General features: G+C 31.9%; 1 protein-coding gene across 1 annotated transcript in view; it reads right to left on the bottom strand.

Moving 5' to 3' along the window:
* Positions 1–3,790: 3,790 nt before the first annotated feature.
* The window catches only part of LOTGIDRAFT_237408 (hypothetical protein), a 21,088-nt gene continuing 2,502 nt past the window's right edge, over positions 3,791–22,376 (bottom strand). The window contains exons 2-13 of the mRNA XM_009046753.1: positions 18,443–18,627; positions 17,976–18,228; positions 17,552–17,634; positions 17,301–17,396; positions 13,932–14,025; positions 13,303–13,471; positions 8,418–8,517; positions 7,732–7,839; positions 7,367–7,504; positions 6,452–6,626; positions 5,835–6,013; positions 3,791–5,363 (exon numbers count right to left, since the gene is read on the bottom strand). Of these exons, the coding sequence (XP_009045001.1) occupies positions 5,205–5,363; positions 5,835–6,013; positions 6,452–6,626; positions 7,367–7,504; positions 7,732–7,839; positions 8,418–8,517; positions 13,303–13,471; positions 13,932–14,025; positions 17,301–17,396; positions 17,552–17,634; positions 17,976–18,228; positions 18,443–18,613 (1,725 nt within the window). The 5' untranslated portion in view covers positions 18,614–18,627 and the 3' untranslated portion in view covers positions 3,791–5,204. The remainder of the gene's footprint in view (positions 5,364–5,834; positions 6,014–6,451; positions 6,627–7,366; positions 7,505–7,731; positions 7,840–8,417; positions 8,518–13,302; positions 13,472–13,931; positions 14,026–17,300; positions 17,397–17,551; positions 17,635–17,975; positions 18,229–18,442; positions 18,628–22,376) is intronic.

The following is a 22,376-nucleotide window of genomic DNA, read 5'->3' as shown; positions in this document are numbered from 1 at the left end:
TCCTTTAAAAATACTTCTAACTAGGAATTTTACTCACTATTTCCTAATATGCCTTTTCTATATCACAGAGTATCTTAAAATGACATGAAATGGGGGGCGTATATTGCCGTCACCTCTTTCCGTTGGTCGGTCTACAAGACACAATTCTTGACTGATTTCGACGAAAAACTTGGTATGGTTGTTTGTAATCACCCAAGGATGAACCCTATTGAAAATCAGACAAATTGAAAAATATTTACTATGAGTTAATGCCCTTGTTCTTGAAAAGCTCGTAAACACTCTAGAAGGTGCAATTCATGACAGATTTTGATGAAACTTGGTATGAGTGTTCGTTATCGCCCAAGGATAAACCCTATCGAAAATCAGAAAAATTGAAAAATATTTAGTAAGAGTTATTGCCCTTGTTCTTGAAAACGCGTTCAATTTTAGCTTGTAAACACTCTAGAAGGCACAATTCTTGACGGATTTTAACGAAACTTGGTGTGAGTGTTTGTAATCACCCATGGATATACCCTATCGAAAATGAGAAAAATTGAAAAATATTTAGTATGAGTTATTGCCCTTGTTCTTGAAACCGCGTCCAATTTTTGGTTCGTAAAAACACTAGAAGGCACAATTCTTGACTGGTTTTGACGAAACTTGGCATGAGTGTTGGTTATCATCCATGAATAAACCGTATTGAAAAACAGAAAAATTGAAAAATATTAAGTATGAGTTATTGCCCTTGTTCTTGAAAACGCGTTCAAATTTTAGCTTGTAAACACTCTAGAAGGCACAATTCTTGACGGATTTTAACGAAATTTGGCTTGAGTGTTGGTTATCACCCAAGGATGAACCCTATTGAAAATCAGAAGAATCTAAAAATATTGAGTATGAGTTATTGCCCTTATTCTTGAAAACGCGTTCAATTTTTAGCTTGTAAACACTCACGAAGGCACAATTCTTGACAGATTTTAATGAAATTTGGCTTGAGTGTTTGTTATCACCCATGGATAAAGCCTATTGAAAATGAAAAAAATCGAAAAAATATTTAGTATGAGTTATTGCCCTTGATCTTGAAAACTCGTTCAATTTGTAGCTCATAAAAACTCTAGAAGACATGATTCTTGCCGAATTTTGACAAAACTTGGTTTTATTATTCATTACCACGCTGAAGATTGAATATTTTGGGGGGAGGGGGGACTTTGCCCACCCTAAATCAAATCTTTGCCTGGTTGATTATAAATACTAATAGACATGTATTATCCTAAATTGTATTCATATGAATCAAACAACCAAACGTAGGAAAAATGGATAAATATTTGATCAAAAAAGACAAATTGCTTGATGGTTCCGACACTACTACGACTGACACTGGTATCAAAACCACAGCGGACAACACAACGGATGCAGTACCAAGATGCTCTGAAAAGACAGGAGTACCAGGTGACATTGGAAAAGAAGATGTTCCAAAGCAACCGAGAATAAAATTTCCAGCGAAGTCTGGGCGCCATTTTAGTAACAGCTGGTATGATCGTTTTCCATGGCTGGAGTATTCAGTGTCAAGGGACGCCCCTTTTTGATTTCCATGTCGGGTGTTTCACAATACATCTGCGGGTGCATAAAAATTCATCACTGAAGGCTACACAGATTGGAAGCATGCTGTAGGTGATACTGGAAAGAAGCATAACAATTGAGGTGTCAAAACAATTTCTCCAAGATAACGTTGCCAAGACAGAAAAGCATGACTCCAATCTTGTTTTTCAAAAACTATACGAGCAGAAATTGGCTTTCCCTAAATTATATGCACTGGCTGCAAGCGTTGCCACATTCGGTTCTAGTACCGCTGTGTGTGAAAGCAGCTTTTCAACTCTTACTCACTCTTGACTCACCACAACGACGATCTATGACTCAGCTTCGCCAGCGCAATCTTGTTCTCCTTTCCTTCAACAGGAAGACCCAGAAAATTAACTTGGGCGTATTTGTTCAAAGTTTTGCCATAAAACATACCCGACTACGTTTAAACTAAAACGGCAATAAAAATGTAACGTATCATAACTTGTGTGTTTTAACAAAAATAATCTCGAATTTAAAATACTCCATGAAAGTCCGTTTCCCGACGTTTAATCGTCTGTCAAGGTGCTTTGCTAAATTGCCCCCCTCGATTGCACGTTTGCCCCCCCAGGAGTACTGGTCAGGCTACGGGCCTGAATGCATATACCGAATTTCATTTGATTCCTTCAAACACTCTAGTGTTTAGAGTGTTTACGAGCAATTGATGTTGATAGAAGCACTTACTGTATAGAGATTAAAGGGTGATAACTCCTCAAAACTGACGTAAGAGGCCTAAATCTTGAAAAAGCCTTAAATTTAATCAGAAGTAAACTAAACTTTCTCAAACTTTTCGCTTTAGGTCAAATAGCATCCATTTTAAGTTTCATCAAAATCGGTTGAAAACTAAGAGAGTAATAGCATATTTAGGCTAGGGCAATAACTCTGCTTCTAACGGTCGAAAATAGCTCAAATTCGAAATTGACGTTCGTTTTATGAACATGTATACACATACCGAATTTGATTCCATTAAAAAATCTAGTTTTTAGAGCGTTTACAAGCAAATGTTGACGGACAGCTGGGGGTGCCGACAATATACGTCCACAAAAAAAGATGTGTCTTGTCAAATATAATGCACATAAGAATTCAACTTTGCCCATCAATCATTAAAGGGACAGATGTGCCATTTTGGGTTGATTTTTGTCTTGAATACAAGTTTTCATAAATAGTCTCCAGAAGTACTAGAAATCGAAAAGATAGCTGGCCAGGCAAGGTAATATACGCCCACTGGCAGCTTTGATTTTAAAGCATTTTAAACATTTGGCAGTACAGTAACAATCACCAGTATGATATATTCAACCTTCAGACATACACTTCTTTTGAACTTTTTGAGGCGATACTGAACAATATTACCAAGTGCCTACTGGAGTGTTTACGGGCTAAAAATTTAACGTGTTTTCAAGAACAAGGGCAATAACTCATACTAAATATTTTTCAATTTTTTCTGATTTTTAATAGGATTTATTCTTGGGTGATAACAAACACTCATGCCAAGTTTCGTCAAAATCCGTCAAGAATTGTGCCTTCTATAGTGTTGAAAGCATTTTCAAGAACAAGGGCAATAACTCTTTTTTTTAACTATTTTTTGATTCTTCTGATTTTCAATAGTGGGTGATTATAAACACTCACACCAGGTATTGTCAAAATCCATCAAGAATTGTGCCTTCTAGAGTGTTTACGAGCTAAAAATTGAACGTGTTTCCAAGAACAAGGGCAATAACTCATACTAAACATTTTTCGATTCTGATTTTCACTAGGGTTCATCCTTGGGTGATTACGAACACTCACACCAAGTTTTGTCAAAATCCGTCCAGAATTGCGTCTTGTAGAGTGTTAACGAGCAATTTTGGACGGACATGGGTGACGGCAATATTCGCCCACCATTTCATGTGGGCGTATAAAAAATGGCAAAATTACTTTAAAATTCTCAAACTAGAAATTTTACTTACTATTTCTATACATGTCTTTTCTATATATCACATCTTATCTTGACAAGTCCTCATTTTAACATTTAAACACAGATAATTCTGCACACATGGATTTGAAGAGTCAAATTTCGACGGTGAGCTATGGACACTATTAGCACAACTAAAAAATTCCAGTTTCTGAGACTAAAGTATGATTGGTAAAAAAAAATGGCCCTTTAAATTGGAAGTCAGGTTTTCAGCATTTATTGGGTCATAAAGAAGAACAATTATCATGTAATTTAAATTGTTTTATTAATCAAAATGATAATGAATTATATCTGTTTATCACACAACATTAACACTGAGGGAGGGGTGTAGCCTAGAGTGATTATTGTTCTACTATAAAATACTATCTATATACATACTATACCATTTCACACAATTATACCTCTAAAATAAAACTCAAATTTTATCTTATCTGTAAAACTTTTCATACTGATTGGTCAATATAGGAAACATACAAACTAGATTAACATTGGTTCTGAACAAAATGGACAATAAAGTCTTCTCAGCAGAGTACAGTACAGTGCCTGGGTTCAAGGGGTGAATATGTTTATGTTAAATCCAACCTCAAACATGGATGTATGCTTTTGATTGTGTTTTTCAGATTTCATGTTCATGCAGTACACAAAATTACTTTTATTCATCATACATTGAATGATTTAAATGCCAGGGCCTTTTTCTCAAAAATCCTACAATAAAATTTTTATAGTAAATTTTGGTCACTCAACAATAATATAATTATAAGATTTCTTGAGAAAAGGTCAATGGGTCTGGAACTACTACACTTTTGATCTATAACTAACAATCTTGTCTATAACAAACATCATCTTAACAAACTAGGAAATATTTCTTACAAGCTCCATTAATTAATAAGTCAAATGATTTTCACAGGAATTGTACAGTACTTATACATTATTTTCACACTTACTCAAACAATTGGACAATTATAAAGGTTTCTTCAAATATATTTCTAAATAATTCATTCAAAATGTCCTCAATATAAATAACAGTTAATGCTACAATATCATAGACAAAGTTTTTAAAAATTCATTCATGAACAAACTACTATGTCATTGAAATGCAAGATATGTCAACTTTAAACCATACAAGACTCATTCTGTAGTACTATACAATTATAAATCCCTGATGATACATTTGAGGTTCTTTGCCATTTTCATCAATATCACCACATTGACAAATATGGATACAACAGAGATAGATGTTAGATGGATTTTGATTCACGGGAAACTGAAAGCTGGATTTGTTCACATTCAAACAATGTTATCTTCCTTCATTAATAATAGCACTCTGTTCACAATCTCACTGTATCGATTGATGGAAAATAAAATATTAAGCTATTTATACTGCTGTCAATTGTGTGCAAAATTACTTAGCGACGAGATTTCTTTGTTTCTCAACTCAACAGTACTAAAAATTCACTCTGGGATTTTTTCCCATTGATACAAAAAGAAAACCACAATTCAATTTACAGATGTCTGTTTACTTTACAGTGATTATTTGTTAAATATAATTTATTTAATTCATATAATTATTTTTCAGTCTTATTGCAGAATGTAATTGTTCCAGTTGACAGCAGTAAGAATAGAGCTTTTAGTCTTTCATAATGTCAGTTCACACTAGAGTCTAGAAGCCCATGCCTCCCATACCACCCATACCACCCATTCCCCCCATACCACCGGGGGGTCCCTCGGGCTCTGGTTTAGGAATTTCTACCACTACAGTTTCTGCTGTTGTTAATAGAGAGGCCACACCAGCAGCATCCACTAAAGCTGTTCGAACAACCTGAAAGTATATTATTTTTGAATTGTTCATCTGAGTTTCACTTGTTTCTAAGTTTATGACTAAGTCAATTTTTCAGCACATTTTTGAAATGAAAGTTACAAAATGATTTACATACTGCTGATTTGAGTTTGCACTTGCTAAGCTAATGAAGTAGACCAATCCTAAATATGAAAAGATCACATCACAGACCCAAAGCCCTGTGGAAATCACATTTAACTAAGAGATATCGGAAATTTGAACATCTTGATTGTTTAAGCCTCAAAATCAAGTGTGTTAAAACCAGATTTTTAGTTGTGTAAGTTTGTGTCTCCAGTCTTTATTAAGTTTGACCTCACTGTGCCTAGTCAACAATACCCTTTAGCTGAACTTTAACTACAAAAGATGCAATATCTTTTACATTAAATTTTAATAACTTGCTCTGTTAATAATACCCTTCGAAATGAAATTAAAGATATATGAATAAATACAAACCTTTGTTGGATCAATAATACCCCTAGAAATTAAATTATCATACTCTCCTTTCATTGCATCATACCCAAAATCAGCTTGACCATTGGCAACTTTTTCTACTACAGCATGGGGATCAACTCCTGAATTTTTAGCAATTGTTAAACAGGGAACACGTAGAGCTTTTAATACAATGTTAATACCTGCAATATAGAGATAAGTTGATGGAGAACATTTGTTCAAAGGGTTTCTGAGTACATGTATCTGCTTCCAAGCTGACAATTCCTGATATCTGTAGTACCTTTCAGAATTGAAATACCATGTTTTTTTGTAGATAATTGTATATCAGCTGAAGTATTGTCAGTATCCAAGCAGTACTGAACAGTCTCAATATCAATTTCAAAGTTTCATAGGATCCAGATACATCAGGCACTCTATTCACTATGATCATTAAAGGGAAACTCAGAGCTGACATGCTTAGATGCAAAGTGGCACGTTGATAGCCAAGCAATCTAAATTAATTGTTGAATTTGTTCTCTCCTTGAGTTTTCTTTAAATAGTTAGCTACAAAGGGTATCTGCACACACATACAACTTAGTTGTGAACATATTTATAAGAACAAAGTAATGAAAGACACAAACCTCTTTGAATATCATCATTGTCAGCTTTCAATTCATTTAAAGCTTGAGTACATCTCAATAAAGCTGTTCCACCACCAGGAACAATACCTTCTTCTACAGCAGCTCTAGTGGCGTTCAGGGCATCATTTATTCTATCTTTCTTTTCATTGACTTCTACTTCACTTGTTCCTCCAACCTAATATTGACGAACAGAAAGACTATTAATCTACTTGTTAACATGAGATCTGTTTAAATTGCAGATCCAGATTGTTTTATATTTATCTGTAGCTGCACTTCTATGAACTAAAGAAAATCTTATCTATAATTATTTATGGTTGAATTTGAGTCAATGGCGCACTAATTAATGCTAACTTGTCAATGAATATTCCAGAATTTCTAACCTGTAGCTAACAACACTTTTTTTGTTGAATATTTCATTGACCGACAACGTCCGTCATATAACAATTTCTAAAGATTATTGGTAGTAAGTGCAATCAATCACAGAAAATATATAAAACAATACATCCAGCACTGCATTTCAATAATTTTGTTTATAAAAGATAAGATTGTATCAGGCTGAATGACAGTTATATTATAGAAATGATAACTGAACGATGACACTGATAATAATATAGCATCTTTATCTTAATATCTTATACAACATACAAGATATATTATACTTTATGAGATGCATTTAATTCAATCTACAACCAAACTGAAATTTTAGGGCATTTTCTATTAAAACCAGGTTTTTGTGAATATTTCTCATGAAAAATACCTTGATTCATACAATGAGAACATCAAAATGAATGTCTTAAGATGGAAGATGTATCACTGAATGTCCATAATCAGCTCTGGTCAGTTCAAACACTTTTAAAGAGGCTTGTCTTCTGACTTCTGTCAAAAATTGTGGTGTGAAAAATAGTTCTGACTTACTTTGAGTACAGCCACACCATTTGATAGCTTGGCTAATCTTTCATTAAGTTTTTCTTTTTCATATTCCGATGTAGACATTTCTATCTCATCTCTGATCTGAGTCATTCTCTTTTCTATCTCATCTTTTTCACCTTTACCCTATAAAATCATTGTTACTGTTGAAATAGACCTATGATTTGCAGTAGAGTTTTTCAATTCAGGGAAGAATAAGGCATAGGATATTCCACCTTATCTATCAATATTTAAATCTTTTATTGTGCAATGATTTATGACAGTGTCAAGTTTTATCTTCATATTGTATAACTATAATGATACATCATAATCTAGTATTGTCTCAATCCTACAATAGTTCAGTGAAAATTTACCTTCATAATAAGAGTATCATCCTTAGAGATAATAATTTCACCAACATTTCCAAAATCTTGCATCTGGACATCTTCTACTTTATACATACTGGCTTCATCACCAAATACCTACAATAATATATCATATTGTTAAAGATTGGGTTTCTTTATTTTTAGTGTCAAATTAAGCAAACTATTTGATTAATTGGTGTCTCTAATGAATTGTCATGTATTCTTTATCATATCATTATGTTCTTATTGCATATGATTAAGAGTTTTTAATCAATCATAAATGCCCATGTATGTACAGCCTGGATATACTAAAAAAAGACTTTTTGACCTTTCTTGATCGGTCACTTATTAAGCTAATGATGGATTAATTATGGATATGTGAGTATTAGCATTTTCATTTTGATAAATGAAAATCAGGGAACCCATCTTTAATACCAGATCAATAAACTAAATGATATATTTTTCATTGGCAATAATTCAATGTTATTTTAACATGTTGCATGACTTAACCTCATATTACAACTGCATGAATGTTCAAGTACCTGACACAACCAGTCAAATTTCCAGAGAATACAGCTGGTCGATTTGAAACATGAGAAAATATGGACAAAGCACAAAAATAAGACCAAGCTTTACATCTTATTTTGCAGAAGCATGTTTACGATGTTCACTGACATAATATTATAGAAATTTACCTGTCCTCCTGAAGCAATAGCCATATCTAATAAAGTATTTTTTCTGTTATCACCAAAGCCTGGAGCCTTCACAGCACAAACTTGTAAACCAACTTTTAATCTGAAAATATCAGAGGTAAAATCAAGATTATTTCAAATTAGAAAGATAATTTGCCAGGCAAGGTAATATATGCCCACTGGCAGCTTTGATTTTGAATAAAAATATTTAGCAGTACAGTAACAATCACCAGTATGAAATATTCAACCTTCAGTCATACACTTCTTTTGAACTCTTTAGAGCGATACTGAATATTGCCCTTGTTTTTTAAATGTGTTCAATTTTGCCGATACAATATTTAATCCATCCATTGACAAACAAAATCAAAATCAAAAGAACCTGTATTGTCGTCTGTGGATTGAACACGAGTTGCACAATATAGCTAATAGAGTGAAACGTCAAGTCAGACACGATATTTCGGTGAAAAATTATCCGATCATCACGAAAATCAATAGGGATCATCTTCATAATGACATTGACACACAAAATCAAAAGAATCTGTAAAGAATTGTAACCTGTAGAGTGAGCACGAACCAAATGTGAACGGACGGACGGACCGACAGGGTGATTAGAATATACGCCAATCTTATGTGAGGGCGTATAAAAACAAATCAATTTAGTTACTAATACAGGGTTCATACAGCACTTTGCCTCAAAAATTCAAGACTTTTCAAGGACTCTGGGCTTTTTTTTAATTCAAGGATTTTTCAAGGATATTAGTCTGACAGAATACACATGTACCTAGCTTCTGAACTGTGAAATCAATAAAGATAGTTAATATTTGTCAATGGGGTTATCTGTTCTTTGCCTGAAGATGTGTGTGTATTTACAAATCATCAGGAAGTTTGGTTCTCTTGTCTCATAACGTGTGTATCTGTAGGCTAGTAGTTACTGGTGGTGCTTACAAGAACAAGTTTGGAACACTAAAAAACATCTGAAATGGCTTTCCTGGACTTGCTGTTGTGACCTATCTTTTTTCACTTTGACCAGTATAAAAGCATATAGTATTCTGTTAATCACTGATGTGTTATACTTTCATTTGGATGCAGGCAATGATACAGATTCAATGTTTGACAAGGAACTGTTATGAATGAATAACCATTAAAAGTTTTACTATTTTTTCTTTCAAGGAAATACACACATAGAAATACAACATACATTAATTTTTCAACTGTGCTAAATTTTCATCCAATTTCTCATCTACTTCCTGTATCATGATATTCTTATCAGAGATAGACCTTCTGAAGGCATTTGATTTGACAAGAAAAGACATGTTACCAGTATTTTTATCTTTAAAACAATCATCTGCAGACTTTGTCAATGTCTTTACATCAGTTTCTAATCTAATTTTCTTAGCCTTTATATCAGCAATTTCATCACAGATACTCTTATGTTTGACAACTGTTTCAACCTTTTGTCTCTTTTCCCTCTCCCCCTCCAAATATAACTCATACTTGTGCCTAGCAGATGAACCACTGATTAGTAAAGCATTAGTATTAGGAACATTTAAAACACCCCCAACACTGACAACATAATCACAAACAATGATAGAATGCAATGATAGAATTTTCCTTTAAGTTTTCTACTTCAATTTCTTTATTAACCGAGAACCCCCTCTCTACAGAGGCCTGTCCATGTGAAAGAACAAAAAACAATTTCAGCACCTTCCACAAATTACTAAATATGTCACTGCCATGGCACAATGTGAAAAAAAATGAGTCAATTCTATCTTTGATACAATCAAATTCTTGAAACTTGTGAAGTCCAAATTCAGGTATGCTGTCCAAGAATTCAGAATACTGTATTATAATGGGGTCACATTCACTCTCTTTCAGTTTTTTTTAGGCTGTGAAGTTGGCCTATCAATTTCTTAAATTTCACCTAACAGTGTTGCTTATTGCTTGCCATAATTTGTGGATTAAATGCACATATGTTCTGCACTAATGCATATTTCAAGGGACATTTTTCCATCATTTTCTTCAGAACACCTATCAAAAAGTCCCTACATTGCATACAAATTTCTAAACGATCTCTTTCAGATGATTGGACTTCTTTTAAAGCCTTTGCACAAGAAAAACCTACATCAATTTTCTTATAATTAACATGATTGTCAGTATTAGAAATGTCAATGTCTAATAATTTATCAGCAGTATGAGCACTTTCTAACAAAGCAGGTTTTACAAATCTCTTCAATAATGATTTCATCAGCTTAACAAGATCTTCAGAAAGAAAGGGAATAAGTGGTTTATCCGACTGATACAAAGTCAAAAAACCTTGCAATTGCAGAGCCACACACGGGAAAAAAGATAATTTGCATATTATCAATTTGTCTTTCACTGCTTTGGATGCTATTTGGTAAGATTTATTATCAGGTTTTGTAATGGTTTTTTATTCAATGGTTTTGACAAATTTGTCTACATCTGACCATATTGATATTGCTCTTTCCACAACTGGAACATTTTCCAGCTATCTGTGTTGTACAAATTTAAGTGGGAGACTACCATTATCTGAGACTTTCAAATAGTCCTCTCTTCTTGCAGGACAATCTTTGAAGAGATGGTAAAGACTTGAGAGTAAAGAACAAATATCCCAAGTAGAGTCTGTACTGCCAGCTTTAAAGATGTTGTGGATGATATGCAAACCACATGATCCAATATTTATGATGGAGGAGTCATAATCTTCTGAAAGCTTCCTCTTCATTAAATCAATAAACTTCCAGTTTACATTGGGACCATCCATACTGATCTGCACCATGTCCTTGACATTGATACCAGTTTGATTTAACACAGCATCAGTGAAGTGTTCAACCATATCCTCAGCTTTTGCTTTGCCCAGAAATTGCGAGCCAAGATATCTTGTCAGTACTATGTTGTCCTTTGACCAAAAACGAACATGAAGATCCATTTGTTTTTTCTGGTTCTTAAAACAAAATATCCATTTATCTCTTCTAACAACAGTTTTTTTAAATGTTCAGCTAGTCCAAAAATATTGACATAAGCAGATTTTCGCTCACCACAAGAAAATCTTTTAACAATTTCACTGTCAGGAAACATTGCTTTGAAAATACTTGATATCTCATCATTGAACTTCAATGAGGAATTGGTAGTAGTAGTTCTTAAAACCCGTAAAATTTCTGCTTTCATGGCAGCATTACCAGCAGACAAGTAACTTGTCACATCGCTACTTGACCTACTTTGAAGAGTATTCATCGGTGGTAAACTAGGTTTTGATCGGTAGGGATTGTCACCGCCACCAACATTTGAAGACACTGCCATTATCTGTCCTTCCATTGACTTCATCAAACTGATGTGTTTTTCACTACTCATGTCAGATTTCAGAGCTGCTTGTCTCATTTTTGCCAGGTTTATAGTGTTGTTACAAACTGAACAGCGAGCATAGTTTCGGTTATCTTTAACCTCCTTGACCCATTTACTAAATTCACTCATTTGTAACCACGATCGGTAAAGCCCAATGCAGGCGAGGAACATTTTAAGCGAACAATCGTAAAAATTTTGTTTCAATCATTTTTCTCACCGTCTGCGGATTACAGAAACACGAACAAAAATGTTCGTGAGAATTGTTCGTGAAATGTTTGATTTTTTAAAATTGTTCGCCTCCCAAACAATTCTTTGTTCGCTGTCTGCGTTAACGACAAACATTAGCGCCAAACATTCATCGACGAAAGACCAATCAGCGATCGAAGCCAGACCACATGACACTCAAAATGTCGACGTCCAGTGAATCCACCACCCCAAATTTTGGGCTGTGGAGAAGGAGCAGATTTTAGTAGATATCTGGTCGCAATCTGCCTCAATATTATGTTGAACCCATCTTTGTCAACCCGGGAATATCGCCGATACATTGCTGGGTCGTCAGCCGACAGCTCCTGTACAAGGTTGCCGAACACACCCTGCTCTTTATGACGTTGAATCCAGGTACGGACCCAAATGCTCCTATTTCGCCGTCTACTTTGGCGTCTTTTTAAAATTAACGAAAGAGCTAAAGCAATTTTGCATTTTCTTTTGGACGTCGTCATTTTGAGGTCATGTGATTTTCTGTGGCACTGGCGTATTGTTCGAGCTAAATGTTCGTCGTCTGCGGATAACGGAAAACAAAATATATTTGTTCGATGTTTTTGTTCGTCAACAGAAATGTTCCTCGTCTGCATTGGGATTTAAAAGTACATCTTCCGGACATAGCGATAAACTTAGATTAGAACAATGGCGGCGATCAAAATGTACATGTTACCAAGGAGATCATTTCCCAGTGGGCCCAGCTCTGAAATATTACTTTTTTTTAACAGGTCATTCTGCCAAATAAGCGAAAAAAATCACTAAAATTCTCATATCATTGGGAATTGATCAAATACAGTGAAAAAATAAAAGCATGTTATTAATTTAAGTTGACAGATCTCGCAAGACGTGACCTTACAAGTTATATATAGTAACATAATAATCACTCGATCAACATGGTGTGTGGAGAAAGTAGTATAATAAATGACAACCGAGACTACATGACCCATGGCTGTTGCTTTATACCCCCTACTATATAATCTATATTGAATACTTCCAAGTCAATGTTTATTATTTTCAGTTAAGGCTGTTCTGTTGATAAATCTTACTCAGACAAAAATGTCCGCTTATTAGATAGTTAAAAAAATACACACTCAACTCAAAATTCAAGGACTTTTCAAGAGAAAATGCGTTTTTTATGGTGTTTTCAAAGACTTTTTTTGAAATCAAGGTTTTTCAAGGCAAGGGACGGAATACCAGGGTTTTTCAAGGATCTGCGAACCCTGAATTACTTTTAATATTGGATTTTAGAAGCCAACAGAAACAATAGACTCACCTATTTAATACTAAAGTGGAAAGAGCTTCACTGTCCACATCCTCTGCTATAATAACTAATGGTTTCCTGGCTTGATTAGCCAGTTCTAAAGCTGGTACAATAGACTGAACACTGGATATCTTCTTCTCACTAAATAATACTAGAGCATCTTGATATTCACATTTAGCTCCTATAATTAAACGTTATGATAATATGTCTGATATCTGAAGAAGCAAGAAATCCTGATGAATTTATGGCAGGCTAAAGTTTATAAAACAATAAGATTGTATCAGGCTGAATGACAGTTATATTATAGAAATGATAACTGAACGATGACACTGATAATAATATAGCATCTTTATCTTAATATCTTATACAACATACAAGATATATTATACTTTATGAGATGCAAATTTCTTAAAAACTTCAAAACTGTCAAGATGCTGATCATTTTTGTCTCTTTACATGGCCTCCTTAGTGGTCTTATCTTGACCACAAAATATTAAGACCATTCAAGCTAGAAAAAGATGAAGTTTGTATTTAATGTGGCAATGTTATGGATATAAAAGTAAAATTCAATGGACTTTCACTGCATAAAAATTCATTTTATAACTATAAACTAACCAAATTCTAAGAGAATTTCAACAAACCTTTTGCTTTGTTCATAAAATAAGGAGAAATATAACCTCTATCAAATTTCAACCCTTCAATAGTTTCTAGTTCATCTTTTAATGTTTTACCATCCTAGAAAATAAACCAAGATAATCATTATACTGGTATAGTTATATAATTTTAGTAAAATAAACCAAGATAATCATTATACTGGTATAGTTATATAATTTTAGTAAAATAAACCAAGATAATCATTATACTGGTATAGTTATATAATTTTATCAAATTAAACCAAGATAATCATTATACTGGTATAGTTATATAATTTTAGTAAAATAAACCAAGATAATCATATACTGGTATAGTTATATAATTTTAGTAAAATAAACCAAGATAATCATTATACTGGTATAATTATATAATTTTAGTAAAATAAACCAAGATAATCATTATACTGGTATAATTATATAATTTTAGTAAAATAAACCAAGATAATCATTATACTGGTCTAGTTATATAATTTTAGTAAAATAAACCAAGATAATCATATACTGGTATAGTTATATAATTTTAGTAAAATAAACCAAGATAATCATATACTGGTATAGTTATATAATTTTATCAAATTAAACCAAGATAATCATTATACTGGTATAGTTATATCATTTAATCAAATTAAACCAAGATAATCATTATACTGGTATAGTTATATAATTTTAGTAAAATAAACCAAGATAATCATATACTGGTATAGTTATATAATTTTAGTAAAATAAACCAAGATAATCATTATACTGGTATAATTATATAATTTTAGTAAAATAAACCAAATTAATCATTATCCTGGTATAATTATATAATTTTAGTAAAATAAACCAAGATAATCATTATACTGGTCTAGTTATATAATTTTAGTAAAATAAACCAAGATAATCATTATACTGGTCTAGTTATATAATTTTAGTAAAATAAACCAAGATAATCATTATACTGGTATAGTTATATAATTTTATCAAATTAAACCAAGATAATCATTATACTGGTATAGTTATATAATTTTAGTAATATAAACCAAGATAATCATTATACTGGTATAATTATATAATTTTATCAAATTAAACCAAGATAATCATTATACTGGTATAGTTATATAATTTTAGTAAAATAAACCAAGATAATCATATACTGGTATAGTTATATAATTTTAGTAAAATAAACCAAGATAATCATTATACTGGTATAGTTATATAATTTTATCAAATTAAACCAAGATAATCATTATACTGGTATAGTTATATAATTTTATCAAATTAAACCAAGATAATCATTATACTGGTATAGTTATATAACTTTATCAAATTAAACCAAGATAATCATATACTGGTATAGTTATATAATTTTAGTAAAATAAACCAAGATAATCATTATACTGGTATAGTTATATAATTTTAGTAAAATAAACCAAGATAATCATTATACTGTTATAGTTATATAATTTTAGTAAAATAAACCAAGATAATCATTATACTGGTATAGTTATATAATTTTATCAAATTAAACCAAGATAATCATATACTGGTATAGTTATATAACTTTATCAAATTAAACCAAGATAATCATATACTGGTATAGTTATATAATTTTATCAAATTAAACCAAGATAATCATTATACTGGTATAGTTATATAATTTTATCAAATTAAACCAAGATAATCATATACTGGTATAGTTATATAATTTTAGTAATATAAACCAAGATAATCATTATACTGGTATAGTTATATAATTTTAGTAAAATAAACCAAGATAATCATTATACTGGTATAGTTATATAATTTTATCAAATTAAACCAAGATAATCATTATACTGGTATAGTTATATAATTTTATCAAATTAAACCAAGATAATCATTATACTGGTATAGTTATATAATTTTAGTAAAATAAACCAAGATAATCATTATACTGATATAGTTATATAATTTTAGTAAAATAAACCAAGATAATCATATACTGATATAGTTATATAATTTTAGTAAAATAAACCAAGATAATCATATACTGGTATAGTTATATAATTTTATCAAATTAAACCAAGATAATCATATACTGGTATAGTTATATAACTTTATCAAATTAAACCAAGATAATCATATACTGGTATAGTTATATAATTTTAGTAATATAAACCAAGATAATCATTATACTGGTATAATTATATAATTTTAGTAAAATAAACCAAGATAATCATTATACTGGTATAATTATATAATTTTATCAACTTAAACCAAGATAATCATTATACTGGTATAGTTATATAATTTTATCAAATTAAACCAAGATAATCATTATACTGGTATAGTTATATAATTTTATCAAATTAAACCAAGATAATCATTATACTGGCATAGTTATATAATTTTATCAAATTAAAACAAGATAATCATTATACTGGTATAGTTATATAATTTTAGTAACATAAACCAAGATAATCATTATACTGGTATAGTTATATAATTTTATCAAATTAAACCAAGATAATCATTATACTGGTATAGTTATATAATTTTAGTAAAATAAACCAAGATAATCATTATACTGGTATAGTTAAATAATCATTATACTGGTATAGTTATATAATTTTAGTAAAATAAACCAAGATAATCATTATACTGGTATAGTTATATAATTTTATCAAATTAAACCAAGATAATCATTATACTGGTATAGTTATATAATTTTATCAAATTAAACCAAGATAATCATTATACTGGTATAGTTATATAATTTTAGTAAAATAAACCAAGATAATCATATACTGGTATAGTTATATAATTTTATCAAATTAAACCAAGATAATCATTATACTGGTATAGTTATATAATTTTAGTAAAATAAACCAAGATAATCATTATACTGGTATAGTTATATAATTTTATCAAATTAAACCAAGATAATCATTATACTGGTATAGTTATATAATTTTATCAAATTAAACCAAGATAATCATTATACTGGTATGGTTATATAATTTTAGTAAAATAAACCAAGATAATCATTATACTGGTATAGTTATATAATTTTAGTAAAATAAACCAAAATAATCATTATCCTGGTATAATTATATAATTTTAGTAAAATAAACCAAGATAATCATATACTGGTATAGTTATATAATTTTCGTTTCATTTCATATATAAAATCTATCGAGGATATTATACAAGGCATAAAATTATTTTTATGCTTGATTAAAATTTCTATATGTCATTTGAAATGTTGCTAAAATTAAGGTAAGTAGCAGTATATCCATGATAAGGTTATTACTTATCTACCTACTTAAACTGCCTGTAAATATTTCACAATGTGCACAAATATCAGACAAATACAGAAATCAGATATACAATTACCTTAACAGTAATGACACCATCACGTCCAACTCTCTTCATAGCACTGGAGATCAATTCACCTACTTCACTGTCACCATTAGCTGATATAGTAGCTACCTGCAATACACACATTATATACACACTTACATATTCAGTTGTAGAATAAGACATTGCTCAAAGATAAACATTCATTGAGCTATTTCAATATATGATTTATATGAAATACCTGTCTACAATTTTTGAATTTTTTTCAGTGGAATACTTCTAATTACCTGAGCTATTTCTTCTGGAGTTGTGACATTTTTAGACATTTTCTTCAATTCATCCACACATTTATCAACAGCTATCATAACACCTGGAAAACAGAAATAATAATATAAATTATAGCTAAATAATATCATATTGGTATAAAATACCTAACTTAATTTGGCTATTCATTCATTATTCACTGAGACAATGAAACAGGACTGGTCTTTTCTTCTGCAAAAGGACGAATGAGGACAGGCAAAAACATTCAGGGTGTAATGAGACTGCAACATTTGACTTAGACAAGGGAACAATAAGCACAGCCAGTATACCACTGGGATTGACTAGACAGCTTTCTCAGATCAGTTGCTCTGACTGTATCAGAGGAAACGGTCATACGAAAAATTCAGACTTGACTATTCAATGAGGACATATATTACAATTACATACCTCTCCTTATTTCAATTGGGTTAGCTCCCTTGATGATGGAATCGAAGCCTTCCTTAGCAATAGAACGAGCTAGAACAGTAGCAGATGTAGTTCCATCTCCAGCTTCTTCGTTTGTGTTATTAGCTACATCTTGGACCAATTTCGCTCCAATATTTTGAAATTTATCCTTTAATTCTATGGATTTAGCTACTGTTACACCATCCTTTGTGATTTTTGGACTTCCCCAGCTCTGTTCTATTATAACATTTCTACCCTGAAGAAAATTATTTCATGTATGGTCAACGGACATTTCCTGTGGAATTTGACCCCAAATTTTGATTGCAAGGATGGGTATATCACAACAAACTGAACACCGCCAAGAGATTTGTGCACTCTTCTGGTGGTTGAGTGGTTCTTCAAAAACCTAAGTAATTATCGCTGTAAAAATTGGTTTCTTCCTTTAATGCATAATTCTGTAAATACTTTACCTTTGGTCCCATGGTAACAGCCACAGCATCAGCCAAGGTATCAACACCATGTAACATCTGAGATCGTGCATCAGCTCCAAACTTCAAATCTTTTGCAGAATAACATCTGACATAACATGGTGTCATCTGACGAGCAAGGGTGGAACGTACAACACTTGGTAATCGGAACATCTTGAATTTGTTACCTGCAACAAGAGGAAATCTTAAAGAATGGCAAGTGCGCTTAGCTTAGACAGGAGTCTTCTGGAGGACTAGTAGACCTAGACTACAGCTTTAAAATTTAATTATCAAAACCATTCACAGAATGATAAAGTTAGTCTTCATATTACAATATGACCAGTCTAAATGTGAACTCCTTGATCTTGAAATTAGAACGCATGATCATGTTCTAATATCGGCTTACAGTGGTTTTCCCCCTTAACAAGTTCCTCCCATAGTGGTTTCCCCTCTTTACAATTTCCACCTTAGTGGTTTCCTCCCCTATATATATATGTAAGCTTAGGGTATGTAAAGAAGGAGAATTTGATTTAATAACATTTTAGATATAGAAATCTGTAGTTATATTTTCCCTAATTCAAATTAATTTTTCTATATTTTTTAATAATTATATGTGTGGTATACACACGATTGCCTTAAACAAATAAAGAGTTAATTTTTTTAGGCAATCTTTATTGGTTTGGTCTTATGTTCAATTTCAACTGGATTATTAAATGTAAATGTATATCAAATAACGCTGCTTTCATTTCTCTTCTTTTCATAAACAAATTCTGTGTACATCTACAATCGAGACAGACTCATATAAGCTTCAAGCTTGTCTCTGTTTCGCACCATTAATTCAGTTAATTGTGGGACTTTGCTTTCAGCAAAGTCCTAGTTTGTTATCGAAATGTCCATTCTTTTTTTTTTTTTTTCGATTTTTACACACCTTCCTGAGCTTAGACTGCAGTAGTTGCAGCAATCATTCAACTTTCCTGAACCTTAGATAATGGCAACGTTGTGCATAAATATAAATTGAAACATTTTTGCAAAACCGGAAGTGCCACAGTTCAATATGTGCAACAATAGATAATCGGCTCTAGAAGTCGTATTTTTCGGTCGAATTTCTTTGGGTTTGCATTTTTGGAATCTACTGTTAAAATCTGAAAGAATAGCAGTTTCAAAATTTCAAAATTCCAAAATTTTTCGCAGACATTTTTTGGCCGATTTTCGAAATTTTTGGACCATTTTTCAGTTTTTTTCGGATTAATCTGAAATTTTGATAAAAGATGCATGTCATTAATGTAAACCATTTGACGTATTCAAAATTTTTACGTCACTTCCGGTTAAAGTGGAAAATCGATTTTCACTTCCGTTGTGATTGAAATATTTCAACGAAATTATGTATATCGTTATTAATCTTAATTCTATGGCCGATTTTAAAATAAAATTTAGTCCGAAAAAAATACTTCGGCCGCCATCTTGATTTGATACTTTTTCATAAAACTCAAAATGGGGCTTCAGGGGAGAATGGGATAGGTCAAATTTTTATGTTGGTGTATACTTTAGTCGATGGTGACAAAAATGTTGGAAATGGATTTTTGAATTTGACTTTTGCTTTTTTGCAACTTCCGGTCGAATTTTTTCAATTTTTGAAGGCTTGTATCTCGTGACCTTGACCTTTGATGACCTTGACCTTTATAGGGTCAAAGGTCATTGACCTTGGCTATCATTTGATACTTTGACCTTTGACCCCAGACATGTACTTCCGGTTTTATAGCTATCCTTAAAAAGCCAAATTCGCAACTTTGGACTGCTCTAACACGTGACCTAATTAACCTAGAGGGTTAATTTTTTCGGTTTCCTAATGTGCTTCTCGTGTACTTTACATAGATATAGAACAATTGCTTTTTTAAAGCAAAATTGAAATTCGTGATTTTTTCAAATTTGAGTTTTGTTTTACCATATTTGTGTCTTTTTGATCTTGGTGTATGTATATCTTATGACCTATTTTATGGAGAACCTTGATATTTGGAATACAACTAGACACTTTGATAATGAATTCACCTATGGCAAAAAAATTGGGATGGGCATGGCACATCCGGGTTGAATTACTAATTGTTTACATTTTGGGGCTGGGGCATAACTCGCATAGGATACTTTTGTTATAAAAGGGACTTTGCACACAATTACCTCATCCTTTTGGCCAGTTTGTGTTAACAGCTCAGTTGTTTCAGCTTTATAGTTCCAAAAAAGGAACGGGTTTTAACATTTGGATATTTTCATTTTTCGATTTTGACCTTTGTTGACATTTGTTGACCTATATCTTTTGACTTGAATAATGTAGAAGCTTGAAATTTGAAACACAACATAACATTTGGAATATCAATTACCCTATGCAAAAAAATTAAGGTGGGCGTGGCACATCCGGGTAATATTACTCATTATTGATATTTTTAGCCAGGTGCATAACTCGCAAAGTATACGTTTGTTCAAAATGGAACTTTGCATACAATTATCTCATGAATTGAGCCACTTTATCTTAGAAGTTCGGTTGTTTCCGCTTCTTAGTTCAAAAAAAGGAACAGGTTTTGGAAATTCAAAATTTTCAATTTTTGACCTTGACCTTTGATGACCTTGACCTTTGTTGGGTCAAAGGTCATTGACGTTGTCTATTAGTTTATGCTCTCATATTTGACCTCTGACGTCTACTTTCGCTTTTATAGCTGTCCAAAAACATCCAAATTGGCAACTTTGGACTGCTCTAGCACGTGACCTAATTAACCTAGAGGGTTAATTTTTTCGGTTTCCTAATGTGCTTCTCGTGCCCTTTACATAGATATATAACAATCGTTTTTTTAAAGCAAAATTGAAATTCGTGATTTTTTCAAATTTGAGTTTTGTTTTACCATATTTGTGTCTTTTTGATCTTGGTGTATGTATATCTCATGACCTATTTTATGTAGAACCTTGATTTTTGGAATACAACTAGACACTTTCGATATGAATTCACCTATGACAAAAAAATTGGGGTGGGCGTGGCACATCCGGGTTGAATTACTAATTGTTTACATTTTGGGGCTGGGGCATAACTCGCATAGAATACGTTTGTTAAAAAAGGGCCTTTACACACAATTACTTCATCCTTTTGGCCAGTTTGTGTTAACAGCTCGGTTGTTTCAGCTTTATAGTTCCAAAAAAGGAACGGGTTTTAACATTTGGATATTTTCATTTTTCGATTTTGACCTTTGTTGACATTTGTTGACCTATATCTTTTGACCTGAATAATGTAGAAGCTTGAAATTTAAAACACAACATAACAATTGGAATATCAATTACCCTATGCAAAAAAAATTAAGGTGGGCGTGGCTCATCTGGGTTATATTACTCATTATTGATATTTTTGGCCAGGAGCATAACTCGCAAAGTATACGTTTGTTCAAAATGGAACTTTGCATACAATTACCTCATATTGTGAGCCACTTTGTGTTAGAATTTCGGTGGTTCCGCTTTTTAGTTCAAAAAAAGGAACATGTTTTGGAAATTCAAAATTTTCAATTTTTGACCTTGACATTTGTTGACCTTGACCTTTGTAGGATCAAACGTCATTGGCATTGGCTATCTATTTGTACTTTCGTGCAATTAGAAATTTTGATGACGTATATCTCTTGATCTTGACCTTTTTAGACCTTCTCTTTTACAAGATTAAAGGTCATTGACCTTGGCTATCTGCTGATACTTTCATTTGTGAGGTCTGACGTCTACTTCCGGTATTAGAATCTTCTAAAAAATGAAAATTTCTCAACTTTAGACTGTTCTTGCGCTTGATCTAATTATCGTGGAAGGATGATTTTTTCGGGGTCTTTTGCAATTTGCTACATTTGCAAAGTCCCACTCTGTGCCAGGAGTGGCTCTAGTATGTATATTTGTTTCTATATAGTTTGTAATAAATACTGTT

Source organism: Lottia gigantea (genome assembly GCF_000327385.1).
Source record: "Lottia gigantea unplaced genomic scaffold LOTGIsca_106, whole genome shotgun sequence".
In the NCBI taxonomy this organism is placed as follows: Eukaryota; Metazoa; Mollusca; class Gastropoda; family Lottiidae; genus Lottia; species Lottia gigantea.
This window is presented reverse-complemented; position numbering and strand designations above follow the sequence as displayed.